The 14,235-nt window shown below is 44.2% G+C and overlaps 1 protein-coding gene across 1 annotated transcript in view; it reads left to right on the forward strand.

Annotated features, from left to right (window-relative positions):
* Window positions 1–5,876: 5,876 nt before the first annotated feature.
* LOC101839104 (insulin-like growth factor-binding protein 3) overlaps window positions 5,877–14,235 on the forward strand; it is a 53,360-nt gene continuing 45,001 nt past the window's right edge. The window contains 1 exon segment of the mRNA XM_013111512.3: window positions 5,877–6,092. Coding sequence (XP_012966966.1) covers window positions 5,877–6,092 — 216 coding nt within the window.

Genomic DNA, 14,235 nt, shown 5'->3' on the forward strand with positions numbered 1-14,235 from the left:
CACACACACACACACACACACAGTCCATGTTGTATTAATTAGAAAGCACTCCACCAGTGAATGTAGCCCTCGTCTCTTTTTCAGTGTGACTTCTTAGACTAGTGACAACTATCTTCCCCCTAAACACCCAGGATGCGTTTGTTTCTTCCTGCCTTCCCTCACAGCCTCAATCTTAGAGGGCACACTACCTGTGGCCAGGACCTGATGTCTAAAGCCACCTCTGCTCCCAGACTTTGGGGGTTCAATCAGACCACACTGGAGACCCCTAAGGTGAGCATTGCCCCAGGGGGAGCAGGTGAACTGAACCCATCTGGGAACTCCTGCAAAGAAGCAAACCTACTTGAAGTCACCTTTTCAGCCCAGAACATTCTGTTCTGGTGAAATCTTTTTCCTGCCCCAATTCACTCACTGCAAAAACTAACATAATTTATCTTGGTTGCGGACATCAGCTTGGTGTTGGCTTTTTTTTTTTTTTTGGACTGGAGTAACAGCTAAGCCCAAATCACTTGAAGAAAAAGAGAAAAAGCCCACATCCTGTCACCAATTTGCAATCTGGAAATAAAAATTAATGTGCACATTACCATAAGGGTCGAGAAAAGCTGCAGTCACAGACAGGTATGGATTTGTTTTAGGGTCAGGAGACCTTAGGCTCCTGGGTGCTCCCCACTGGAAGGGAAGGTACTAGGAATGGGACAGGGGAGAGAGGGTAGACCTGCATCTATTCTCTGTTGTCCCCATAATAACTCAGGAGACAGGACAGGTAAACTTCCTTCTGTAGGTCACATACATCCAAGGTCACATATGTCCTCCAACTAGCAGAGTGAGGGCTGGATAAAGCCAAGCAGATGCTAACATTATGCTATTTATGGCTGCCTTGTAGGACTGGAAGTCTGGAGGTAACTCCATGGCCTCTATTTAATACTCTCTCCATATAGGACTGGTCACAGGGTCCCCAGAAGACTGGGCCTCCTTCTTGACTCATTGTCTTGGGGGAATCAATCCATTCCATAGAAGAACATTAATGGAGTGTTGCAGCAAAAATGGCTTCTCCTGGGCCTGGGGAGATGTCTAGTTGATAAAAATACTTGTCAGGTGAGCATGAGGAGCTGAGTTCACCACTGTTCATGTCAAAGCTGGCCTAGGCAGAGAGCACATGTCATCTAGAGCTGAGGAAGATCCTTGGTTTCTGAGGCTTGCTGGCCAGGCATCTGAGCTGATCCAGTGAGTTCTATGGACCAGTGATACCTGGTCTCAGGAAACAAGGTGGAGAGTTATTGAATGGGACACCTGATGCTCACCTCTGGCCTCCCTGTGAACACACACATGCACCTCCCCCCCAAAAAAACAAAGAAAAGCAAAGTAAAATAAGAAATGGCCACTATTTTCTCCTTTCACATGACTTCTTTGGGAGTCTCACCAAAGACCTTTTGAGTGGAAGCCCCTTTCTCAACTTCTGTAGGAAGAGACACCACAGAAAGCAGTTATTTCTTTAGTCTTGTACAAATATAGACCAAGGTAAAGTAACCTTTATTCCATCCTTAAACAAGTGTTCAGTGCTCAGCCCTAAGTGGGCATCTACTCCAGTCATTTAAGGCTCAGGTAAGATCACAGAAGGTGAAGGCCTAAGGGCAGAAAGACTGCAAGAGCAGAGGGATAGGATTAAGTGCTGTTGTAGAGCTCTGTCTTCTGGACATGGCATGGGTGTAACATCCACAAACTCACAACAGTGGCCACTCAAGATCTGCACAAGACTGAGCCCACAAATATTCCATTGTGGACAGGGGAAGGGTCCATAAGGCCCTGGCCCTAGGCCAGTGCTTCTCAACCTCCTAATGCTGCCACCCTTTAATATAGTTCTTCATGCTGTGGTGGCCCCCAGCCATAAAATTATTTCATTGCTACTTCATAGCTGTAATTTTGTTATTTGTGAATCATAGTGTAAATGAATCATATCTTCATTTTCCAATGGTCTTAAGTGATCCCCATGGCAAGGCCACTTGACCCCAAGGGGTCTTGACCCACAGGTTGAGAACTTCTGCCCCAGGAGTTGTATCCCACACTTTCCTGCTTTCAAGGTTAAAACATTTTTTTTTCCATGAGCAAGGAAGCTGCTCACTATGGAGCAGATAGAAGACTCCTAGGTGATTTATTCAGGTCAAGAAGGGCCAAAGGCCCATGTAGGTCAGGCCAGTAGGGCTCCCTCCCCAGGATGGACAAACAGCTGGGCCAAGACCCTAAGATATTGCAGACCCTTAGTAAAGGCTATGTGCAGATGGTGGCCCGGCCTTTCCTGTCTGTGATGCATTTGTCTGCAGGGCTGGAAACATGCTGGGACTGAAGCAGATGGCTGGGGTTTCCCAGGCTGCCTGTCCAGTGAGTAATGGTCCCCTGTCAGAAGCTGCTGGGTGCTACTGAGGATGCTTCTGCTAAAGAGAGACTAAAGCCAGGAAGTGTGTGTGTGTGTGTGTGTGTGTGTGTGTGTGTATGTGTGTATTCTTTATAACTTTATACACACATACAATATTCTTTGACCAAAGAATTATTGTTCTCTTATTATCCTTATTATTCTCTTTGCATCCCACCAAATCTCCTCCTAAAGCCTCCCTCCTACATTCGTGGCCTTTTTTTGTGACATACTGCATTTAATTAGAGGTTGCCTGCATGAGCATGGATGTGGGGTTATTGCTGTAGTGGCAGCAATGTACTAACACATATACCACTGAGGAATATGACCTCCTTCTCTGCAACTGTCTATAGATCACCTGAGAGGGTTGGGGTCTTACGGACTCTTTCCCTGTCCATGGTGCAATGCTTGTGTACTCAATCTTGTGCTGGTCTTGGGTGGTCACTGCTACTGTATGTTCACGGATGCATTAGGCTTGCTGTGTCTAGAAGACGGTGTTTTAGAGTGATACTTATACCCACCACCCTGCTCTTCCATTGTTTCCAGCCCCTCTTCTATGATATTCCCTGAGCCTTAAGGGGGTGGAAGAGATGTCCCATTTAGGGTTGAGCACTTAACAATCACTTGCTCTCAGCAATTTGGCTAGTCACAAATGTCTGCACTGTCCCTTGCTACAAAGAGAAGCTTCTCTGCTTGAGGGTGGCAGCAGCACTGATCTATGGATATAAGTGCAAATATTTAGAGAACAGTTGGGTATCATGTCCATAGCCCCCTCCTCCAAGGGCCTATGACCTCCCAGCCATGAGCTTTTGAGCAGGTTTACAATGTCATATATGAATGGAGCAGAACTCAAATTCAAGCAGAAAGTGGTTGGTTTCCCCCATAACCATCATGCCACTATTGTACCAGTGGGCACATCTTTCCAGGCATGTTGGTATTGTGACTCACAGAGTTCACATCTAGGGGAGATGATTGTCAACTTTTCTCTCCCAGCAGCCTGACTACCACCTTCTAAATCTTTGAGGTCTTGATGAAGATTTTCTTCTGTGAGGGTCTTTAGCTCATTTTCTTCAGGAGGAACTGAGGAACATGCCATTTCAGGCACTTGTTGACTACCTCAAACTGTCACACCTGGAGCCCTGGGATCATTTCCTGGTGTATTGGTTCTGCCAATTTCAAGGCTGTCTTTTAGGATCCCATTCTTTTCACATTCAAGGGTGGTTGTGAACCTCTGCAAAAGCAGACAGAGCTCTTAACTTCTGGGCTAACTCTCAAGCCCCATAAGTACATGTTTTTGGAGCCTACATATAAGTATGTAGTGCTGATGTGGTCTGAGTGTTTACTCCAAATTCTCATGTTAAAACTATTCCCCAACATGGAAATATTAAAAGCTGTGGTATTCAGAGATTAAGTCATGGGGATTCTGTCCTCACTAATGGGCTTGATGCCTTTACAAGGCTGTAGGGAGGCTGTTGGCCTTCTCTATGTAGGGACAGCTAGAATATATCATCTTGGAGGCAGAAAAATGGTCCTTCAAACTTTGAGTCTATCATTGCTTTGACCTTGGCCTTCCCACCCTCCAGAGTTGTGAGCTGTATATTTCCATTGCTCTGAATGACCTCATCCATGGCTTTTAGTTACAGTAGCTCACAGATGCTGAGACCAGTGATGCCTTTCTGTTCTCGCCAAGGTGTCCCTGGTCATATTTGAGGGTAAATGTGGAAGAGGAAGAAAGCTGGGGCTTCAAGTCTGACCTGGTTTGGAATCCTGCCTTTGGTTCTCAATGACTGAAGGATTCTGAAATAAAGATTTGACCTCAAGTCTCAGTTTCTCACTTGGGGAAATGCTTAGACTATGTCAATGAAGGCCCACTGCCCCTATTTTTCCCCTTATTCTCCCATTCCTTGCCCTTACCTCTCCTGTTCCTGTCTGGGAGAAGGGGCATTCTGGGGCTGTAGACCAGCCTTCCATGGGTACACCTGGTTGCTAAGTCTGGTATGGTGTCCAGGAGCTGGTCCCATAGGGGAGAATCCATAGCACTGCTGAAGCAAATGGAATTTCAAAGAGCCACAAGTGTCCCCAGTGGCTCTATAGTGGGGATAATAAGTAGCTCGTGAGAGTCTCACTCTGTATTGGTTGTTGAACCCTCCCAGGTTTATACTGATGACCTCATGAACAGCTTAGCACCACTGTCCTGGACCTGCCTGCTATATACACCTAAGTAGACTGCTTGCACGAGCTACTTCCACACCATCAGACCTGTGTATCCTGATCTAGCTATTCCTTCTTAGAGATAACAGGAATGGAAATGGGCCTGGGGTGCTGGCTCAGCTGGTGAAGTGCTTACCTTTTAAGCACAGTTTGATACCCTGAGACGTATAGAAGCCAGGTGTAGAGTAATGCACCTGTAATTTCAGTGCGGGGGAGGCAGAGACAGGCAGATGTCTGGGGCTCTCCGGTCACCTGGCCCAGCCTAACCAGTGAGCTCACTAGAGGACTGTAAGAGATCCTTGTCTCAAAAAACAAAGTGCAGAGGGCCTGGAGAGATGGCTTAGCAGTTAAGAGCATTTGCTGCTTTACCAGAAGACCTGGGTTTAATTTCCAGAACCCACATAGCAGCTCATAACTGTCTGTAAGTCCAGTTCAAGAGGATCCAATGCCTTCTTCTGGTCTCTAAGAGGCACCAGGCATGCACATGGTATACAGACATATATACGGGCAAAGCACCCATAGACATAAAGTAAGATAAAATAATTAAAACAAAAGAAAAAGATCAGAATGTCTGAGGAATGAGAACCGAGATTAATCTCTGGTATCTACATGCATGCATATATATGTGTGCACTTGTATATACACACATACACACACAGCTGAGATTGATCTTTGGTATCCACATGCATGCATGCATGATGAATGCACACATATGCACTTATATACTAGTACACACACAGACACACACGCAGAGAGACAGAGAGAGGGAGGGAGGGAAAGAGAGGGAGGGAGGGAGGGAGAGAGAGAGAGAGAGAGAGAGAGAGAGAGAGAGAGAGAGAGAGAGAGAGAGAGAGAGAGAAGAATACAAGTGACTTTTCCAAGGTCACTCAGTGGCTTGGATACACTCCTGTCTGAGCTTGCTACCCATGAAAGGAGTGGGGTATAAAGTCTCAGAACAGGTAAGTAGTTCCTATGAGGAAAAGGGGAACTTTTTCCCTAGGGATGCTGATTTTCTTTACATTGTTTTGACTATTTACTCCACAAGAATTCTCTTCTGGATCTTGTTTATGTAACATCCTGCAGATTGACTGTTTCTTATTGTCCTTTTACAATCGATAAAAAAGATTACACACACACACACACAGACACAGACACACACACACACACACACACACACACACACACACACACTTTCCTTCGGAACCTGTAGCTTGGCTTGTATGCCTCTTTCTGGGCCCCTCCCATGGGTGAGGTTTTAAACATGATGAATTACTGTGGTCAGCCGCAGCAGCGGGATATGCCCAGGGGAGCGGGCCCTTGGCTCCTTGATCAGCCTGGATCTCTCCAGCAGGCTGACCAGCCTGCTGCATTTGCAGACACTGCTGCTGCTGATGTGGCCATTGATGCTGCATTCTCCAATTCCAACAGAGACATCACAAATAACAAAGAGGACATGTCCAGTCCCTGGCCTGACAGAGTAGAGAGTTGGTAGGTGTCATGGCCAGCTGGCTAAAATGCTTCTGGTCTTCTGGGGGTTGGATCCCTTGCCCTGGACCTGCCACGATTTTCAGTGTCTCTTACAGGACAAACTCAAGTGGATCCTGTGGTGTGGATGTCTCCAGGGTGCTAGGTATTCTGACTCATAGAGTGGTGCTCTGCTGTTGTTTGCACTTATCCACAAGCATTTGCAGAATGAGACATTTACATGTATGCTATGCAGTGTCTAGAATAGGGGGACAAGTTTCTGACTTCTGGGTTTGCATTCTAGTAGAGTTGCAATGCCAGGAGAGATATCACCAGACAGTACATTAATCCAAACAGCTTCAGATGCCTGGTGGGCTTCAGGTATTGGCTGATCATGGTTGTGGGTCACTGGTCAATGAGCTCTGGACCTGGAATATGGGGAGACATTTGCAGGGTCTGAAGGTTAGGAAGTAACACTTGTTCATTGCCCACTTTGTGTGGGAAACAAGTCTTCTTCCGTGAAGGAGACCTGAGTATGGCCCCTCTCTGTAGACCAGTCACAGACATAGAGAACCCAAAGGGCTCCTCAAGGTTGGTAAGTGTTAAGATTAGCAGTGAGCCCTAGGTTTTCTTGACTGTAACTCCCAGTGGCTTGGTGGCTCTGGTGAGTTTCAGCTGCAACTGGGGAACAGTCTGGGAAGGAAAACAGAATATTTGGGTTGAACATCATTGTCAAAGGTCTGGTCTTGGATGTTTCAAGGCTCCCTCCTATCTTCAAGCTGAAAAAAGGAGAACCCACATGAGTCTTTCTAAATTGCTCAGCTATTCAAAGCAAGGGTTCTGGCCTCTCTACCATTAAACAGACTCCTGAGGAGGAACAAAAAGTGATTCTCCTTCCCAGGGCTTTTTTCTCCATCTGCCATTTGTGGTTCAGGTAACCGGGCTCCCCCAGTGACTCCTGGCATGGTTCAGGTGACCTACTTGAGTCTCCTGAGACTCTTTGTACATGGGCAAGATAATAGTAGCCACATTTGAGCGTGTTGAGGGATTAAATAAGATAATAGTACATTGGTGGTCCCTTGAGTGGATTAAATCCTAGGAAGAATTAGCTTTACTTTTTAATATGTGAGTGCATGTAGAGGTGCATGTGTGTGCAGTTGCACGTGCACATGTTTGTCTGGGCATGTGGTTCCTCAGGCACCATCTACTTTCTTTTTAAAGACAGTGTCTTTCACTGGCCTAGAATTTACTACATAGGCCAGGCTGGATGGCTCTAGAGCCCCATAGATTCTTCTGTCTCCACCTCTCCAATGCTGGGATTACAGGCTCACACTGCCACACCTGGCTTTTTTATGTGGGTTTTGGGGATTGAACTCAGGCCCTTATGCACGCAGGGCTAGTACATTACTGACACAGCTATCATCCTCGTTTCCCATGCATATTTTACTTAACTATGTAACCATAGTTCAACATTGCTATGTTTATTTAATTATTATCGTGTACATTATATTTTGTTTAGTCGACTTTCTAGAAAGCAATATGACACAGAGAGGCTGATGGGAGGCTTGCATGCTCACATGGGCATGGCTTCAAACTTGCTATCCCCCTGCCTCAGTCACTCTAGTTCTGGTAATATAGGTGTTTACCACCACACTCATTTGGGATTTCTCTTTCGATCATATTGGACATATAACACCAAGTTGTTCTAACATCTTTGTCATTGTCCTGGTCGCACAGTAACTGGGTTCTCCATCAACCTTTCACTTAATGGGTAGATCATCTTGTCCAATTCATGTTTTCACATTAGTTTCTCCCCTCCCTCCCTCTGCACGAGCACACACACACCACAGTTCCCATGTGAGGGCCAGAGGAAAACTATAGGTGTTGGTCCTCACCTCCCACGGTGTTCAGCGATAGGGTCTCTATTGCTTTTCTTTGTGTGCACCAGACTAGCTGGCTCTTGAGATTCCAGGGACCCTCCTGTCTCTGCCTCCCATCTCACTGTAGGGCTGCTAGGATTATAGATGTGTGCTGTCTTCTTTGGCTTTACGTAGGCTCTGGGGAGTCTGGACTTGGGTCTCCCTCCCTCCCTTCCTCCCTCCCTTCCTCCCTCCCTCCCTCCCTCCTTTCCCCCTCCCTTCCTCTTTCCCTTCCTTCCTTCTTGAGAAAGGGTTTCTCTGTGTAGCCTTGGCTGTCCTGGAACTTGCTCTGTAGATCAAGCTGGCCTCAAACTCAGAGATCCACCTGCCTCTGCCTCCCAAGTTCTGTGATTCAAGGTGTGCACCACCACTGTCTGGCTGGACTTAGATCTTCATGCCTGTATGACGTTGTCTACTGAGCCATCACTCCAGCCCAATTGTCTAATTCTTCTGTTCCTTTTAAAAAAATCGACTCTCTCTTTCTCTCCACCCTCATCTCCTCCTTCCTCAATGTTTTAAAATAGCACCAGGCCCCTTCAATATGGACATGTGTGGAGGCTCCCAAATTTAGTTGCTATAACAATTCGGAGCTGGACTGACAGCATGAAAATCAATGGAGATCTTTATAAAAATATAGATTCCAGGGTTCCACTCCTGTGAATTCTGATTTAAGAGGTCTGCAGAAAGATATCAGGAAGCTTCTCATTTTTAAATCAAGTTGCTAAGCACAGCCGGTTCAAGGAGAAAGTGTCTTTCAAGCCATTTCCACTTAATGGGGCAAGAGATGAAGTTCGCACTGCCTTCTGTCCTTTCCGGGTGGCATGGCAGACTGGAAAGAGCAGGGACGAGAAAAGCAGAAATGAGCTGCAGGTGTTCATGGAGTTGAATCCCCTTCTCACTGCCCTCACTTGGAATTAGAGCTGAGTTCTTGCTGGTGCTGGTCTCCCCCACTGTTGCTCACCCAGAACTTTATACTGTCACCCCTCTGCTCCCTTTGTGGCAATTCCCAGTGCTATCTAATTGCAGTGATTCATGGGTGCTACAGCTCGACAACAGAACATCTCCAGGGATTTTGCTCCGCAGGCATCATTCAGTTCCCACTCCCCAGGAGGCTGGGTAGCTGGCAGAGCTGGTGGGATGGTTAGGCTTTCTAGGTAGGGTCTGTGAGGGCCTCAGTTTCCCTAGACTAGAGTCACCTGCCTAAACTTTAATGCCAGCTTGTTAGACAGAAACTCCAGAGATGCCAGTGACAGGTTTCAGGCAGAAGCAGGTGGATCATTGTGAGTTTGAGGTCAGCCTGTTCTACATAGAGAGTTCCAGGACAGCCAGGGCTACATGAAGAGACCCTGATTCCCCACCATCCCCGCAAAAAAAAGAAAGAAAAAAGCATCAGGATGGAGTGTGTGTGTGTGTGTGTGTGTGTGTGTGTGTGTGTGTGTGTGTGCGCGCGCGCACGCGCGTGCGCTAAGCTGATTTTATCAGGACCCTGAGAACATCCTTCCAAGCTTTATTTCTTCTAGGCCAGAGCAAGGGCTGGGAGTAGGCCTCAGATTTAAGATTGTAGTTCAGACTATGCGATCTCAATATTTAAGTGATTCATATGGGAGTTTCTCAGGTGGAAATGGAGTACCAGATTGGCTCAGTAATGTCCCTGTTTGTGTCTCTGCCTCCTACATCTACATACAACCCCAGACTTCTTTAGAAGCACTATAAACTGTAAAAATTACACCATTATTTTGTGTGTAAGTGTGTGTGTGTGAGAGAGAGAGAGAAAGAGAGAAAGAGAGAGAGAGGAGAGAGAGAGAAAGAGAAAGAGAGAGATAGAAGAGAGAGAGAGAGAGAGAGAGAGAGAGAGAGAGAGAGAGAGAGAGAGAGAGAGAGAGAGAGAGAGAGAGAGAGAGAGAGAGAAGGGGGGGAAAGGTATGGTGTGCGTATGGAGGTCAGGCTCTCTTCTTCCACCATGTGGATCCTGGGAATTGAACCCAGGTCATTAGGCTGGGCAGCAGGCACCTTTATCTCCTTAGCCGTCTTGCTGGCCCCTTGTAGAACCATTTTGAAAACCATTGGATTTGGTGGAGATGGAGAGTCTTTGCACTCTGACATTCAGTGATTCTGAATTTGAGTCTTTTCATTCCAACGCAGACCTACACCCTGGGAGCCTCTTTCTGAGAACAGAGGCTGAGAATTATGTCAGGCATCTCATCTCAAAGCTTGTCTGCTGGTGATAGGTGGTGGAATGAGGTGGGTCTTTCTAAATTCTTATAGAGAATTCTAGAAAACTACTGCCTAAATTGAAAATGTACAAACTCTTTTCTTGTAATCATTTCATAAGTGAAACAGCATATCAGTTACTTAGAAGGGATCAAAAGAGGGATCCCTTGGAGCTGGGGCTACAGACAGTTGTGAGCTGCCATGCAGGTTCTAGAATAGAACCTGGGCTCTCTGAAAGAGCAACCAGTGCTCTTAGCTGCTGAACTCTCTCTCCAGCCCTCCTTTTCATAGTTTTGTTATTATACATTTGTAGCATGTGACATTTTATTACTGCAGATAGTGTTCTTTGATTATATCTTTCCTCATTAACGCCTCCTTTTTTCCATCACCTCTAATATTCTTCTCTTCAACTATCCCTTATCTTCTGCTCCCACATCATTATTTTTCTGGATCTGTTGGAAGACTTTTTAAATCTGATAATTTAGTAAGGTACGTCAATATGCATCAATAATGAGCATGTAGAGAAAGGAACTGGAAAACTGTTTACAATAGTCCCCCCTCAAAGAATAAAATACCCAGAAATACACCTAAACTGAAAATTGAAGAAGACGCTGAAGATGGAGGGAACCCCCATGTTTGTGGATTGGCAGACTTAATATGGCTCAATGACAGTATTATTGAAAATGGCTCAGATTCATTTCAATCCTCATTAAAATTATTAATGACATTCTTGGCAGATACAGAAGCTATAACTCTAAAACTCACAGAAAAACATAAATTCCCCAAGTAGATGAAACAAGGAGCAGGGCTGGGGGTGCCACATATTTACCTCAAGTTACTCTATAGAGACAGAGTAACAAAAGGGGAAAGTCTGTCCCTTGTCCTTGCTGGAATGTTGACTGGCTTGATCCTGTGTCGATAACCATAGGAGCTGTGAGTTCCTGAGGGCAACAGTCACAAAATATCCCCAAGAAAGCATTCACAACACTCTCCTGCATCCTCTGGCTCATATCTTCTTTTTGCCCCTTCTCTGGAATCTGTTGGGAGACTTCTCTTTTAAAATTAATTTATTTTTTACATTCCAATCCCAGTTCCCCTTCCTCCTCTCCTCCTGCTCCCTCCTCCCATCTGCTCCTCAGGGAGGGTAAAGCCTCCCCTATGAAGTATACTAAGTCTGTCCCATCATCTGATTGAGGCAGGACCAAGGCACCTCTCCACCTTCCACACCCCTGTGTTTAAGCTGAGCAAGGTATCCCCTTTGGGAGACTTTTTATTGATGCACTAGTCTCATTGCTTATTATTGACATGTTTAAGTTGTTTTGAGTTCTTGGTTCAATTTTGGTGGGTCATGTGTGTTGTGAAATTTATCTGTTTCTTCTAGGAAAATTTCAAATTTGTTGATGTATAAAGTTTTAAAATATTGATTAATAATTCTTTGTATTTCAGTGACATCTGTTGCAATATCCCCCTTTCATCTTCAAGTCTAGATATTTGGTTCTTCTCTCTTTTGATCAATTTGACTAAGGGTTTGTCACTATCATTCATCTTTTCAAAGGTCCAATTCATTGTTTCACTGATCATGTAGTGTCATTTTATACTCTAATTCTTTAATTTCAGTCCTGGTATTTAAAATTCCTTTCTTTCTTCCGGTTTTGATGTAGGCTTGATCTTGTTTTTGTAAGGTCTTAGAATGCATTGTAAGGTTATTTATTTGAGATCTCTCTGATTTTTTTAAGATGTAGGTATTAATAGCTATAAAAGTTCATTTATAATTATTTCTGCTATTCCTCACATATTTCTGTTTTCATTTGATTCTAGAAAATTTAACTTCATCTTTGATTTAATAATCTAGGAATAATTTAATATTATATTGATTAATCTTTATGTGTTTGTATAGTTTCTCTTGCTGTTGATTTATGGTTTTATCCTATAGTGATCAGATGAAATACAAAAAATTGTCTTATTTTTCCTATTTACTAAAACTTGCCTTGTGTTATAAATGTGATCTATTTTATGAACTCTTAAGTGCATTCAGTTATTGGGTAAAATATTCAATCCATCTCTGTCAAGTTCATTTGATCTGTAATGTAGTTTAATTTGATGTTTCCATGTTGATTTTCCTCCCTCCCATGACTTATCATTTGTTGAGATGGCATAATGGAATCACCTAGGGCTATTATTATTTTGGGAATCTGTTCTTTTATGTTTATAGTATTGTATTTTACATTTGCGCAGAAAGACATTTGTTGCATGTATTATTGTGTGACCCTTAAAATGTACAGTGATCATCTTTGTCTCTTCTCATTCATTTTGACTTGGAATCTGATTTGTCACACATGATTACAACCACTGTGCTTGGATTCAATTTTCATAGAAGACCATTCTTCACTTCTCACTTGTGGCTTATGTGTCTTTGCTGGTAAGATGTGTTTCTTGCAAGCAGGAAAGAACTGGTTTACAAATTGATTTTTAATTATGTGTATGTGTGTGTGAACATGTATGCAGATGCTTATAGAGACCAGAAGAAAGTGTTGGATTCCTCAGAGCTGGTGTTAAAGTCATTTTCGAAACTCCCTATATGGGTGCTGGGAACTGAACTCTGATCCTCTGGAAGAGCAGTAAATATTCTTAACCACTAAGCCATCTCTCCAGGCCCTTGATTTTGTTTTTAAATCCAACAGCCAGCCTGCATGTTTAATTGAATAATTATGACTATTTATATTCAAGGCTACACTTCAAAGGTGTGTACTACTTTTTAATTTTTTGTTATTTTTGTAATGTTGATTCTTTCCTTATTGTCATTTCAGCAGCATTTCCTCTTTCCTGTGTGCTTTTGCTTATTTTCTTTTATTTTGATACAAGGTCTCATGTAGCTCAAGCTAGTCTCACATTTGCTGTGTCGGATGATCTTGAACTCCTGATCTTCCTGCCTCCACCTCCACAGTGTACATATTACACAGGTGTACCACTGTGTCAAGCATTTCCTGTGTATGTGGTGTTTGTATTTATCTTCTCTTCACTGTCCAGCATTCATTCAAGTATCTTCTGCCACGCTGGTTTGGTGGGCACAATTCTCTTGGTCTATACTCATCCTGGAAGGTCTTTATTTCTCCAATGGTTCTGAAGGGTAACTACCTGATTATAGTAATTTAGTTTGGTGATCATTTTATCACCTAAAATATTTTACTGCAAATTCTCTTGTTCTTCAGTGTTTCTATTGAGCAACCTGCTGTTCCAAGTTTGTTTTTGTAAACTCTTCAGCACTTTTCCCTTGTAGTCTTTGCTATTCTTTCTTAGTCCTATACTCTTAGCATTTTAAGTGGGATTTGGTCAGTATTTCTTTTCTGGTAAGTCTGTGATTTTCTCCCCAAATCTGAGATAAATTTCTGTTTTTATTTCACTGGCTATGTTTTATGTCCCACAAGCATTACATATTCTCCTCTTCATATTTTTATTTTTTTCTCCTTTTTTATTTATCTTTTTTCACATGTTACTCTCAGTTCCCTCTCCCTCCCATCCTCCCCCAGGCCCCCCAATCCTCTCAACCCCCCACCCCACTCCATTCCCCCTCCACTCCCCAGGGAAGTGTAAGGGCTTCCATGAGGGATTTTCAGAGTCTGTCATATCATCCTGGGCAGGGCCTAGGTCTTCCCCCATGTGTCCAGGCTGAGAAAGCATACCTCCATGTGGAATGGGCTCCCAGAGGCTATTTGTATGCCAGGAATAAATACTGCTCTACTTTCTAAGGTCCCATAGATTGCCGAGGCCTCTTCTCTGACACCCAGGTTTGGGGGGGTACCTGGATCAGTCCCATGCTGGCCTCTCAGTCATCAGTTTGGGGTCCATGCATTCCCCCTTGTTTAGGCCAGCTGCCTCTGTGGATTTCGCCAGCCTGATCTTGATTCCTTTGCTTATCATTCCTCTTTGCAATTGGGTTCCGGGAGTTCAATTCAGTTTTTAGCTGTGCGTGTCTGCCTCTGCTTCCATCAGCCACTGGATGAGGATTCTAGGATGGCATATAAGGTT

This window comes from Mesocricetus auratus, unplaced genomic scaffold (genome assembly GCF_017639785.1).
Source record: "Mesocricetus auratus isolate SY011 unplaced genomic scaffold, BCM_Maur_2.0 Super-Scaffold_100007, whole genome shotgun sequence".
Classification (NCBI taxonomy): domain Eukaryota; kingdom Metazoa; phylum Chordata; class Mammalia; order Rodentia; family Cricetidae; genus Mesocricetus; species Mesocricetus auratus.